Genomic DNA, 12500 nt, shown 5'->3' with positions numbered 1-12500 from the left:
ATAAATTTTCCCACTATGGAGGTAAGGCTTATTGGTATATAGCTCGAAACTAAGGACCTGTCACCTGCCTTGTAAATAGGTATTACATTTGCCATTTTCCACTTTTCAGGCACTATGCCAGTTTGTAGTGATATATTGAAAAGATTAGCAAAAGGTATGCTAAGTTCCTCTTTACATTCCTTTAACATCCTTGCAAACAGTTCATCAGTACCTGGGGATTTGTTAGCTTTTAATTTCTCTGTTTGTCTGAGGACCATGTCACTAGTTACCGCAGTCGTGCATAGTTTATTATCGTCCTGTTCGACATAATCTATTATTTCTGGAATTTCGCTATCTTCCTGAGTAAAAACTGAGAAGTAAGAATTGAAAATTTCACACATTTCCTTATCACTGTCAGTGATCTGACCAGAGTTACTCTTAAGTGGGCCAATCTTGTCCCTAATCTTACTTCTGTATACGTGAAAGAACCCTTTTGGGTTAGTCTTCGAATCCCTTGCAACGTTAGTCTCATAATCCCTTTTTGCTTTTTTTATTCCTTTTTTCATTTCTCTCTTTAATTGAATATATTGGTTTCTTAATTGCCCCTCCCCTCTTTTGTTACTCCTATAGATGCCTCTCTTTTGACCATTGAGATGTTTTAATTTGTTGTTCATCCATTTGGGATCATTTTTGTTAGATCTAATTTCCCTACTCGGAACAAAAGTTGTCTGGGCAGCTAGAACTATGCTCTGAAAAACGTCATATTGGCAACCAAGATCACCTACCTGACCCATAGTCAGGACATCCCAATTTAGCCCACCCAGGTAATTTTTCAGTCCCATGAAATCAGCCAATCGAAAGTCTGGGACTAAGACTTGATTGCAGTTTACTGGGTAATTCCATAATATATTGAAACTAAGTGATTTGTGATCACTTTCCCCAAGCTCATCATTAACCTCAAGATTATTAATTAGTGAATCTTTGTTGGCAAGAACCAAGTCAAGCAGATTGTTTCCTCTAGTTCATTCTGTCACAAAATGTTTTAAAAAGAAATCCTGAACCGTATAAAGAAAGTCACTAGACTCAAGATTTCCTGTCAGAATGTTCCAGTCAATTTGTCTAAAGTTAAAATCTCCCATTAAGACAACATTTTCATATCTAGATGCCTTATGAATTTCGCCCCATAGCAGCTTACTGCACTCTCTACCAAGGTTTGGGGGGCCTTTAAATCACACCCAAAATTAACTTTTCACGACCCTCGATAAACTGTAGCCAAACAAATTCTGTGTCCGATGTTTCTAATCTTATATCTTGTCTATCACAACAATTTAAATTATCTCTGATTTACATCGCCACTCCATCACCCTTCCTGTTGACCCTATCAGTATGGAATACTTTATTACCCTGTATGTTGCATTCAGAAGACATTTCTCTGTCATTCAAGTTGAACCAGGTCTCTGTTATAGCTATATCTATATTACCTGCACTTGCAAGTAATCTTAGCTCATCTATATTATTTCTTAGACTCCTACTATTTGTATAGTAAACCTTAAGGGAGCTAGTCACTCGTTGTCCTCTACTATCTCTCTTTGTTTGTTGATCAAAAGATTTGTCTTGACTAGCAACTTTATTTTGAATATTGTCTTTTATACATATCCCTGAGGTATCCTGGTTATATCTGCCGTTTTCAACCCTAGTACTGCAGCCTGATTGTTTCCCACAGACACCCATACTTCTATAATCTATCAGTTTAAAGTCCTAGACAAGTCATCAATGACCCCCGCAATCGAATTGGCTAATGCAACCACTCCATCCCCATATCACGCATACATATCACGCTTGCCATAGAATATATCCCAGTTATCAATGAATGGGACTGCAAGTTCCTTGCAGTGCCTGTCTAGCCAGCAATTTATACCAATTGCCCTAGACGTCCATTCATTGCCCACTTCCCTTCTAGGCAAGATGTTACATTTGATTAGGATCCCTCCCTTAGACCTGACTACATCTATGGCTGACCTATACTTATCCAGCAGCTCCTGTCTCCTGCCATTCCCGATGTCATTTTCATCAGCACTAAGACAGATAATGGGCTTGCTCCCATTGCCTGACATAATACTATCCAACCTGCTGACTATGTCACCAACACCAGCTCCTGGGAGACACACACCCTGTCTGATCTTTCTCTGTTACAAAATGCACGGTCCATATATCTTACCTGAGAATCTCCTATAATCAGAATATTCTTACCTTGATAAGCAGGGGAGTCAGTGGTACCTTTAATCTCACTAACCACTGAAGTACACTCGTCCTGGAGAACAGAGAATCGATTTCCTACCTTCACATCTCTATTAACCTTCTTTATTATCCTTCTTCCTGAATTGTGAACCACTTGCCACTTAAAGCGGCTGCCACTTTCCAAACTTTTTCCTCCTCACCAGCTACCACCATCCCACACTCACTCCCAAACCCATCTAGACGAAGCTTCGGCCTTCTATTTTCCTCCTGAAGAAGTAGAATCTCCTTCTTTAACACTTTAACCTGCGAATTTAAAACACTCTACAACAAGCCATGGTGCTTGGTAACACCCCACGCTAATCCCAGACAGCTTAGGGCAGGTATGACCGCACGTGACCACTGACCTGAGCGAGTATCATATTCCTTTTCTACTGTAACTTATTAAAACGAGATATGGTTCAGCAAGATACTGAGTGCTAGAAAGCGGCTGCACAGACCTACTGGCCTACGTAAGTAATTAACAAACTTTACTCTCCATAACACGAAGTGATCCAGCGCGACACCAGGTGTTGGAAGGAGGCTGAGGAGACCTACTGACCTGCAGACACAGAGAGCAATCTTGAGGGCGAGATCTTGGTTAGTTTCCAGCAGGAACTTGTAAATATCCTGAATGGAGCTCCTGCAGGCGTCCTTGTGACAGTAGGCGGTGTCGCAGTGGCTGCTTACCATCTCCAGGTGACTGAGAGAGAGAGACAGAACTTATGGTACGATAAAAGAGTGAAGTTATGCCCTTAATATACACCATGCAAATTGCTCATATTTAAATTTTGATTTAAATTATGTGCAAACATGTTTTAAGTTTGTGTTGTCTGGAAGCTTCTGCTGCTTGTCAAGGTTAGCTTTCCTATACCATATGAATTTTAACAAATTAAAAGTAACAATATATAAGTTTTTGAAAGCCTGATAAATGCGCATTTTCAACATTACACTCTGTAGACACACACACACACACACACACACACACACACACACACACACACACACACACACACACACACACACACACACACACACACACACACACACAAACTCATCCAAAAATGCAAAAAAAAAAAAATGACAGAGTTCAACCTGTACGACTGGATCTGGTCTTCAGCCTAGGCGATTTAGACATCGAGAAATTAACTACAGAGAATTACTAGGTATCAGATACCATTCTGTACTAAGTTTAGAATGTCGGAAATATGGATTAGTGTCCAACCAGGCTTCAGGAGATGAGACAATACTAGAGTGAGAGGCATCCGAAATGGAATGCGTGATAAAATTAAATGTAAGTCAGTCCTTGACATGATGAAGAACCTAGAAAAACATGTCCGGAGTTTACAGTAAAATTCATACCAAACAGGAGAAAAGGAAATGGGAAAATTGAAAGGATATTAATTAACAGAAACTGAAGGAAGGCCAAAGAATTGAGAAATATAGTATGGAAAAATACAGAGTTGGTGAATGACAGATAACAAGGAATTAATCAGAAGAACTAGAATCAAATATGTTAAGATATGCAAAAGAACCACAGTGAAAAAACGATATTTAAATTCCAAGCACTGTCGCAAGCGCGTGAAATATCACTATTTTTTTTCACTGTGGTTATTTTGCATACTGTGATATCACCTGTTTACTGTGACCTTATTTCATGTTAAAATATGAGGAGAGACCGAACGTTAGTTTGAGTGTCAATGGTAAAATCAGTGCCGAACTGCTTTATAGCCATATAAGAGAGAAGATGACACTTAAAGATCTAGTGATAAAACTGAAGGAGGAAGGAAATCTGAATGAACCAGACAGGGAGGCATGCCAGGAAATAAGTAGCAGATTCATTAGAGTGCTCACCGAGAAGACAAGGACAGTATCCACAGCACTAAAAACAGATCAGATGAAAATGAACTGCATCGAAATGTCGAAGCAAATAATGAAGTTGCAGAGGGCACTAGTTACCGCTAAAACTATAAGATTTAGCAATGTATCTGTAGCAATGGCGTTCTAGAAGATATTCTCTATACCAAGATTCCATGGTTTTGCTGTGTCAAACAAGTATCATTAGGGGAGAAAGAATTGAGCAAACTTATTACGACTGTACGTAACAAGTACCAGATAGTTGGAAAACTGCAAATTGGATCCAGTATGTAAGGAGGCATGATGCACTCTATTAGACGTCATTTTACTGATATGCATATTTTGCAAAGTACTTGTTAAAAAATTGGTGATACATTTGGAGACGAAAAACCAGGAAGGATATAGGGACTTCCTGCATTACGAATCTGCTGACATTTTATGATAAAATAACGGAAATTGAGCAGGAGAGAAAATGGTGGGTCTTCTGCATATTCTTGGACCGCAGGAAAGCATTAGATACAGTACCACACCGAAGGGACCTGCAAATTAAAAGATCGGGCAAGGATTCAAGGAAAAATATTATTATGGAACACTTAGTACATAAAAGACATAAGACAGATAGCGACTGTAATAAAGGAAACAATGATTGGTGGGAGTAATAAGTAGGCCCCACAAGGTTCGGTACTAGCTCCTTTACTTTTCCTAATATACGCGAAAGACTTGGTGATGTCTTAAAACGAATGAGAAGAATAAGAAATCTAATGGAAATAAACAAGGTACAAGAAGATTTCCACAATCTGAAGGAGGGTCAGACAAGTGGCGACAGACAAACGTAAGGTAATGCAAGCCATGGAGGACGAAGGAAGCTCAGATAAAATGTGTACACTGGGAGGGAAGAAGTTAAAGGAAGCAAGTAAAGGGAATAACCTGAGAGTAATTAAAGAACCAAAAGACACAATTCCATGACCGGAATAATATACAAATAACCCGCACATAATAGAGAGGAGCTTACGACAACGTTTCGGTCAGACTTGGACCATTTATAGTCACTGTAACAGAAAAGAGAGATGGTGCCAGTATATATAGGCCAGTTGGCAGGGACCGGACAAGAGAAGTTGGAGGAGTAGTAGTGTCAGTAGTAAGGCAGGTAGTGGAAGTAGTAGAACTAGCAGTGGTAGGGATAAGGCTGGTAGTGTAATTAGTAGTAGCAGTAGTAGTGGTAGTATAAAGTAGCGAGAGTGATTGGTGGGACAAGAAGAGAGAGAGGGAGTGAATGGTGAAGGGAGGCACAAGTGAAGGTAGTAGTGGAGTCGGACAAAGGCCAAGAAAGAGGAGCACTGCAGGAGAGCTAAGGGTCCACAAAGGGTAAAACCTAAAACACAGGAAGGGGGGGGGGAGGAAGAGGTAAGGGAAGGACAGAACACCCAAGGCAGAAGTAAGGAATCTCAAAGCAAGAAAAAGGAAAAATAGAAAAGAGAAGAGGTAGAAAGAGGAGAAAAAAGAATCATGTTTTCAAGTTATTAATACACAGAGTAATTAATACACAGAATATACTGTCAAAGGTTTATACAAACGGCATAGCATTAACTGCGCATGTGAGGTCATCAAATTTTAGAACTGCTTTCAAAAACCTCAATGAGGGATGCTGGAGGACGTATGTCAGACTTACCTTAGAGTGCACAGGACCGATGTGGAGTTCACACTTGAGAAATTACGTTCAGAAGCTTGAGAAACCACAAAGGATTGCAACAAGGCTGATACAAGATCTGAGAGAACTTGAACTTTGAGAAGAGGCTAAAAAATAAATCTAGCCCAGGAAGAGAAAAGAACCAGAGGTTACTCGGTAACGACGTATAAGGTATTCAGAAGTGTGGCTAGAACAAACGGTACAGACAATTTGAAATCATGAATCACGGGGGGCAGGACGGCATAAGTTGAAGCTAAGAACAAAGATGCGCCACCGATATATTAGAAATTATTTCAGTCTTAGGGCGGTAAACAAATGAAGAAAGCTGGTGAAAGCAAAGTCCGCACAAAGTTGTAAGAGTAGATATAACAACACCCACACACACGCACACGCATCTACCTCCGCAGACACTACTAGATGAATACATTACATTCACATATGCATTCTGGTAAGTGGTGACTGTCTTCATGCCTCTAGCACTAATATCATCTCGACAGAAACAGCCACAAACCTATAACACCATTCAGTAATCACCGCATGAAGGTTTTGCAACCCCCTCACTCTGGATGCGAGATTCCCTTCTCGACTCACCTTCGACACGTTGACTCCGTCATGCAGTCTTCGAGGGCTGATTGACAGGTACCAGCCACATGTTTGAGCTGCTCCAGAGACAAGTTGTGGTCAGACTCTGTACCGCGTCACCAACGGGGAAAGAGGAACAACAACATTATCACACGGGGAGGAAATGGAACTCATAAGCAATGGTAATGTATGCTTTGTTTGTCCCCATGTAACGTTGTCTTCGTATATCTGACCGTGAATTTTAGAGAAACTGTAAATGCTATCGTGGGTCATCGAATTTGTTATATTAATCAGATTAACTGTACTTCAATTGATTTGGCAGTGAATAAGTTATTTAATCAATTGTCATGAATTAAAATTATTAATTAAATTATTGTATTTATGTTATTTACCTATTTTATGATCATACATTACCCATGAGACATATGTATCAACAACAGACACGTGTTTATAGATTTCTAACATAGAGAGTGCAAGAGCTGCATTTTCTACTACCATTAACAGATGATTGGTCACTACTACTGTTAACAGTGTGCAAGAGTTGCATTTTCTACTGTTGGTAATTCTTCAGTGCGTCAGGCAAGACTTTGTGCTCCTACACCATCATGCTTTCTCCATGCTTTCACTGGGCTGCCTAAAAACAGACAAATCTGCAGGCAAAATACTGTTTTCTCGTTGAGCAACACTTGCGTATCCTTGATGAAGGCTGAGGTGATGAGGGTTGTTGGAGGGTAGGTGTGAGGCAAGCAACAAGAGGAGTGGTAGAATATCCCTGCTGTGGTGTGGGTCGTTGGGGTTGAGGTGAGGCAAGAGGAGTGGCAGAGCCTTCTTGCTATAGTTGCGGGGGGGGGGGGGGTAGGTTGTTGGGATAAGGCAAGGGAAGTGGGGAGCCTCGCTGCTATGGTGTGAAGTTGTTAGGGTGAGGCAAGGGAAGTGGGGAGCCTCGCTGCTATAGTGTAAAGTTGTTTGGGTGAGGCAAGGGAAGTGGGGAGCCTCGCTGCTATGGTGTAAAGTTGTTAGGGTGAGGCAAGGGAAGTAGCAGCATCTCGCTGCTCTGGTGGAGGTTGCTGGGGTTGAGGTGAGGCAAGAGGAGTATTAGAACCTCGCAGCTGTGGTGTGGGGTTGCTGGGGTGAGGCGAGAGAGTTGCACTCTGTAAAAAGTATTGCCGTGAACTCCACTGCAGGAGATTTTTTTGCACTTCATAAACGCCATGGCAGAGACCGAGTGAAGATCACTATTATTTTTGTTTATTATATGTCTCTTAACCGAACGCCAGTATCGAAGCCTTACCTTCGTAGTGCTGCCAGCCACTGCTCGAGTGTCCATCCCTCTACACACACACACACACACACACACACACACACACACACACACACACACACACACACACACACAGTACATCATTCATTTATAAAGTAACAGAGTGGCTTCAGTAAAAAAATAATGTCCAGTTGTCTTATGGATGATAAATCAAAACGATAATATTGGCAAAAAGTGTGTTACGGCATACTGAAGGGTTAGTATTGATACTGGTCACCAGGGCAACCCAAGGTGCAGCGATTACAAAAAAAAAAAAAAAAAAAAACGTTCAAAATATGGATCGATGGGTTCACAAATACTGAAATAGTTTTTATTATTTTATTGATGTGAAGCGCTAAAGCCTTATGGATCATTCAACACACTGAGCTGGAGGCTCGATCCTCTGTTCACTAATGGTGACTCACAACATAACATATAAAGAGTATGCAACTAAAATTGGACAAGACGAGAAGAGGTTGAAAATGACTGAAATAATTAAGACGAACAGTGAGCAAGGAAAACATTGGACTGATATAAGTATCTGATATATTACAATGTAGAACCAATATAAAATAAAAAAGAAATATAGATTATTTATACTTAAGTATAAGGAACCCGAGAAAATGGAAAGGCAAGAGTCGTGAAGATAATGAATGATAATGTGAAATAGATGTAAGAAATTGAAATAACTCTTTAAACGTTGTTTAAAACATATATTAGAGAAAGTTATATTATTCAAGAAAAAAAAGGGGTAAAAAATTAAGTAGTCAGAAAGGTAGGAAAAGAAATAAATTTTAAAAGAAAAGAGAAAACTCTGAATAAATAATCTTGAAGACAAAAAGAAAGATGGTTAAGAAACTAACAATAAAAAAAGTTTATAAAGAAAACAACTGAAAGATGTAGAAGAAAATGAACAATGCCATTAAAAATTATGCACGAGAAGAAAAAAAATAATGAGGAGCATTGATTCCAGAGAAGAAACTCTGGCATTGATGCCAGAGAAGAAACTCTGGCATTGATGCCAGAGAAGAAACTCTGGCATTGATTCCAGAGAAGAAACTCTGGCATTGATGCCAGAGAAGAAACTCTGGCATTGATTCCAGAGAAGAAACTCTGGCATTGATTCCAGAGAAGAAACTCTGGCATTGATGCCAGAGAAGAAGCTCTGGCATTGATTCCAGAGAAGAAACTCTGGCATTGATTCCAGAGAAGAAACTCTGGCATTGATGCCAGAGAAGAAACTCTGGCATTGATTCCAGAGAAGAAACTCTGGCATTGATGCCAGAGAAGAAACTCTGGCATTGATGCCAGAGAAGAAACTCTGGCATTGATTCCAGAGAAGAAACTCTGGCATTGATTCCAGAGAAGAAACTCTGGCATTGATGCCAGAGAAGAAGCTCTGGCATTGATTCCAGAGAAGAAACTCTGGCATTGATGCCAGAGAAGAAACTCTGGCATTGATTCCAGAGAAGAAACTCTGGCATTGATGCCAGAGAAGAAACTCTGGCATTGATGCCAGAGAAGAAACTCTGGCATTGATTCCAGAGAAGAAACTCTGGCATTGATGCCAGAGAAGAAACTCTGGCATTGATTCCAGAGAAGAAACTCTGGCATTGATTCCAGAGAAGAAACTCTGGCATTGATGCCAGAGAAGAAGCTCTGGCATTGATTCCAGAGAAGAAACTCTGGCATTGATTCCAGAGAAGAAACTCTGGAATTGATGCCAGAGAAGAAACTCTGGCATTGATTCCAGAGAAGAAACTCTGGCATTGATGCCAGAGAAGAAACTCTGGCATTGATGCCAGAGAAGAAACTCTGGCATTGATTCCAGAGAAGAAACTCTGGCATTGATGCCAGAGAAGAAACTCTGGCATTGATGCCAGAGAAGAAACTCTGGCATTGATGCCAGAGAAGAAACTCTGGCATTGATTCCAGAGAAGAAACTCTGGCATTGATGCCAGAGAAGAAACTCTGGCATTGATTCCAGAGAAGAAACTCTGGCATTGATGCCAGAGAAGAAACTCTGGCATTGATTCCAGAGAAGAAACTCTGGCATTGATTCCAGAGAAGAAACTCTGGCATTGATGCCAGAGAAGAAGCTCTGGCATTGATTCCAGAGAAGAAACTCTGGCATTGATTCCAGAGAAGAAACTCTGGCATTGATGCCAGAGAAGAAACTCCGGCATTGATGCCAGAGAAGAAACTCCGGCATTGATGTCAGAGAAGAAACTCCGGCATTGATGCCAGAGAAGAAACTCCGGCATTGATTCCAGAGAAGAAACTCTGGCATTGATTTCAGAGAAGAAACTCTGGAATTGATGCCAGAGAAGAAACTCTGGCATTGATTCCAGAGAAGAAACTCCGGCATTGATGCCAGAGAAGAAACTCTGGCATTGATTCCAGAGAAGAAACTCCGGCATTGATGCCAGAGAAGAAACTCCGGCATTGATGTCAGAGAAGAAACTCCGGCATTGATATCAGAGAAGAAACTCCGGCATTGATGACAGAGAAGAAACTCCGGCATTGATGTCAGAGAAGAAACTCCGGCATTGATGTCAGAGAAGAAACTCCGGCATTGATGCCAGAGAAGAAACTCCAGCATTGATGTCAGAGAAGAAACTCCGGCATTGATGTCAGAGAAGAAACTCCGGCATTGATGTCAGAGAAGAAACTCTGGCATTGATGCCAGAGAAGAAACTCCGGCATTGATGCCAGAGAAGAAACTCCGGCATTGATGTCAGAGAAGAAACTCCGGCATTGATGTCAGAGAAGAAACTCTAGCATTGATGTCAGAGAAGAAACTCCGGCATTGATGCCAGAGAAGAAACTCCGGCATTGATGCCAGAGAAGAAACTCCGGCATTGATGTCAGAGAAGAAACTCCGGCATTGATGTCAGAGAAGAAACTCTAGCATTGATGTCAGAGAAGAAACTCCGGCATTGATGCCAGAGAAGAAACTCCGGCATTGATGCCAGAGAAGAAACTCTAGCATTGATGTCAGAGAAGAAACTCTAGCATTGATGTCAGAGAAGAAACTCCGGCATTGATGCCAGAGAAGAAACTCCGGCATTGATGCCAGAGAAGAAACTCCGGCATTGATGTCAGAGAAGAAACTCTAGCATTGATGTCAGAGAAGAAACTCTAGCATTGATGTCAGAGAAGAAACTCTGGCACTGATGTCAGAGAAGAAACTCTGGCATTGATGCCAGAGAAGAAACTCCGGCATTGATGCCAGAGAAGAAACTCCGGCATTGATGTCAGAGAAGAAACTCTAGCATTGATGTCAGAGAAGAAACTCTGGCACTGATGTCAGAGAAGAAACTCTGGCACTGATGTCAGAGAAGAAACTCTGGCATTGATGTCAGAGAAGAAACTCTGGCATTGATGTCCGAGAAGAGAAAGCATTCTTTTTTTACTTCCCATTCTCCTAGCACTCTCTGACCCTTCCAGGTACAGCGCTCCACCATGTATATAAAAATAATGCTTAAAACTGAGGAAGTATTGAAACTATTACAAAAAAGCTGAAGATACAAGGAAAACGTAAACATTGAATAAAAAATATGACTGAAATGTGTACAACGCTGAATGATTTAGCATTATCTAGCGATTTATTGCGAATATTTAATAATAATAATGAATTATTATTATCATTCTTATTCACAACTAACCTTCATTAATAATATTTGAATTAATTACAGTAAGGGACTGATCACATCAAAATTTCCACTTCGCTTCTTTCCACTGTCTTCCGTGTGGTAATCGCCTCTACATTGGACTGAAGAAACCTGCTGTACAGACGAAACATTTCGACCACAGGTATACCTAAGTGGTTGTATGACTTAGCCAGGAGCTGCGATAATCACTAATTAATTCTTAATTCAATGGTTGGAAATTTTATATAAATATTTTTTAATGACAGTTCGTTCTAACTACTGAACGTGTACTTCTTCACGTTCTAACTACTGAACGTGTACTTCTTCATGTTCTAACTGCTGAACGTTTACTTCTTCACGTTCTAACTGCTGAACGCGTACTTCACGTTCTAACTGCTGTTCGTGTACTTCATCACGTTCTAACTACTGAACGTGTACTTCATCACGTTCTAACTGCTTAACGTTTACTTCATCACGTTCTAACTGCTGAACGTTTACTTCATCACATTCTAACTGCTGAACGCGTACATCACGTTCTAACTGCTGTTCGTGTACTTCATCACGTTCTAACTACTGAACGTGTACTTCATCACGTTCTAACTACTGAACGTGTACTTCATCACGTTCTAACTACTGAACGTGTACTTCATCACGTTCTAACTACTGAACGTGTACTTCATCACGTTCTAACTACTGAACGTGTACTTCATCACGTTCTAACTACTGAACGTGTACTTCATCACGTTCTAACTACTGAACGTGTACTTCATCACGTTCTAACTACTGAACGTGTACTTCATCACGTTCTAACTACTGAACGTGTACTTCATCACGTTCTAACTACTGAACGTGTCTCAGTACTAGTTACCAGTAACCAGTTACCAGTAGATGACTCACTACCAACCGTCTGTGTGAATCACTGACTGTTATTCACGTTGCTGCTGACCATAGCATGGCTTTGAACGCCACCATCCTCTAGGCACTGGTGGGTCAGTCTGAGGTAGAGAGTAGAGAGAGGCAGGGCGGCTGATGGTGCTTCCCATACTTTCCGTTATAACTACTGAACGTGTACTTCACGTTCTAACTGCTGAACGAGTACTTCATCACGTTCTAACTGCTGAAAGTGTACTTCATCACATTCTAACTGCTGAAAGTGTACTTCATCACA

General features: G+C 40.8%; 1 protein-coding gene across 1 annotated transcript in view; it reads right to left on the bottom strand.

Annotated features, from left to right (window-relative positions):
* Positions 1 to 12500, bottom strand: part of LOC138853106 (GDNF family receptor alpha-3-like) — a 76555-nt gene that overhangs the window by 40166 nt on the left and 23889 nt on the right. The window contains exons 3-4 of the mRNA XM_070087729.1: positions 6389 to 6485; positions 2816 to 2956 (exon numbers count right to left, since the gene is read on the bottom strand). Coding sequence (XP_069943830.1) covers positions 2816 to 2956; positions 6389 to 6485 — 238 coding nt within the window. The remainder of the gene's footprint in view (positions 1 to 2815; positions 2957 to 6388; positions 6486 to 12500) is intronic.

This window comes from Cherax quadricarinatus, chromosome 22 (genome assembly GCF_038502225.1).
Source record: "Cherax quadricarinatus isolate ZL_2023a chromosome 22, ASM3850222v1, whole genome shotgun sequence".
NCBI lineage: Eukaryota > Metazoa > Arthropoda > Malacostraca > Decapoda > Parastacidae > Cherax > Cherax quadricarinatus.
This window is presented reverse-complemented; position numbering and strand designations above follow the sequence as displayed.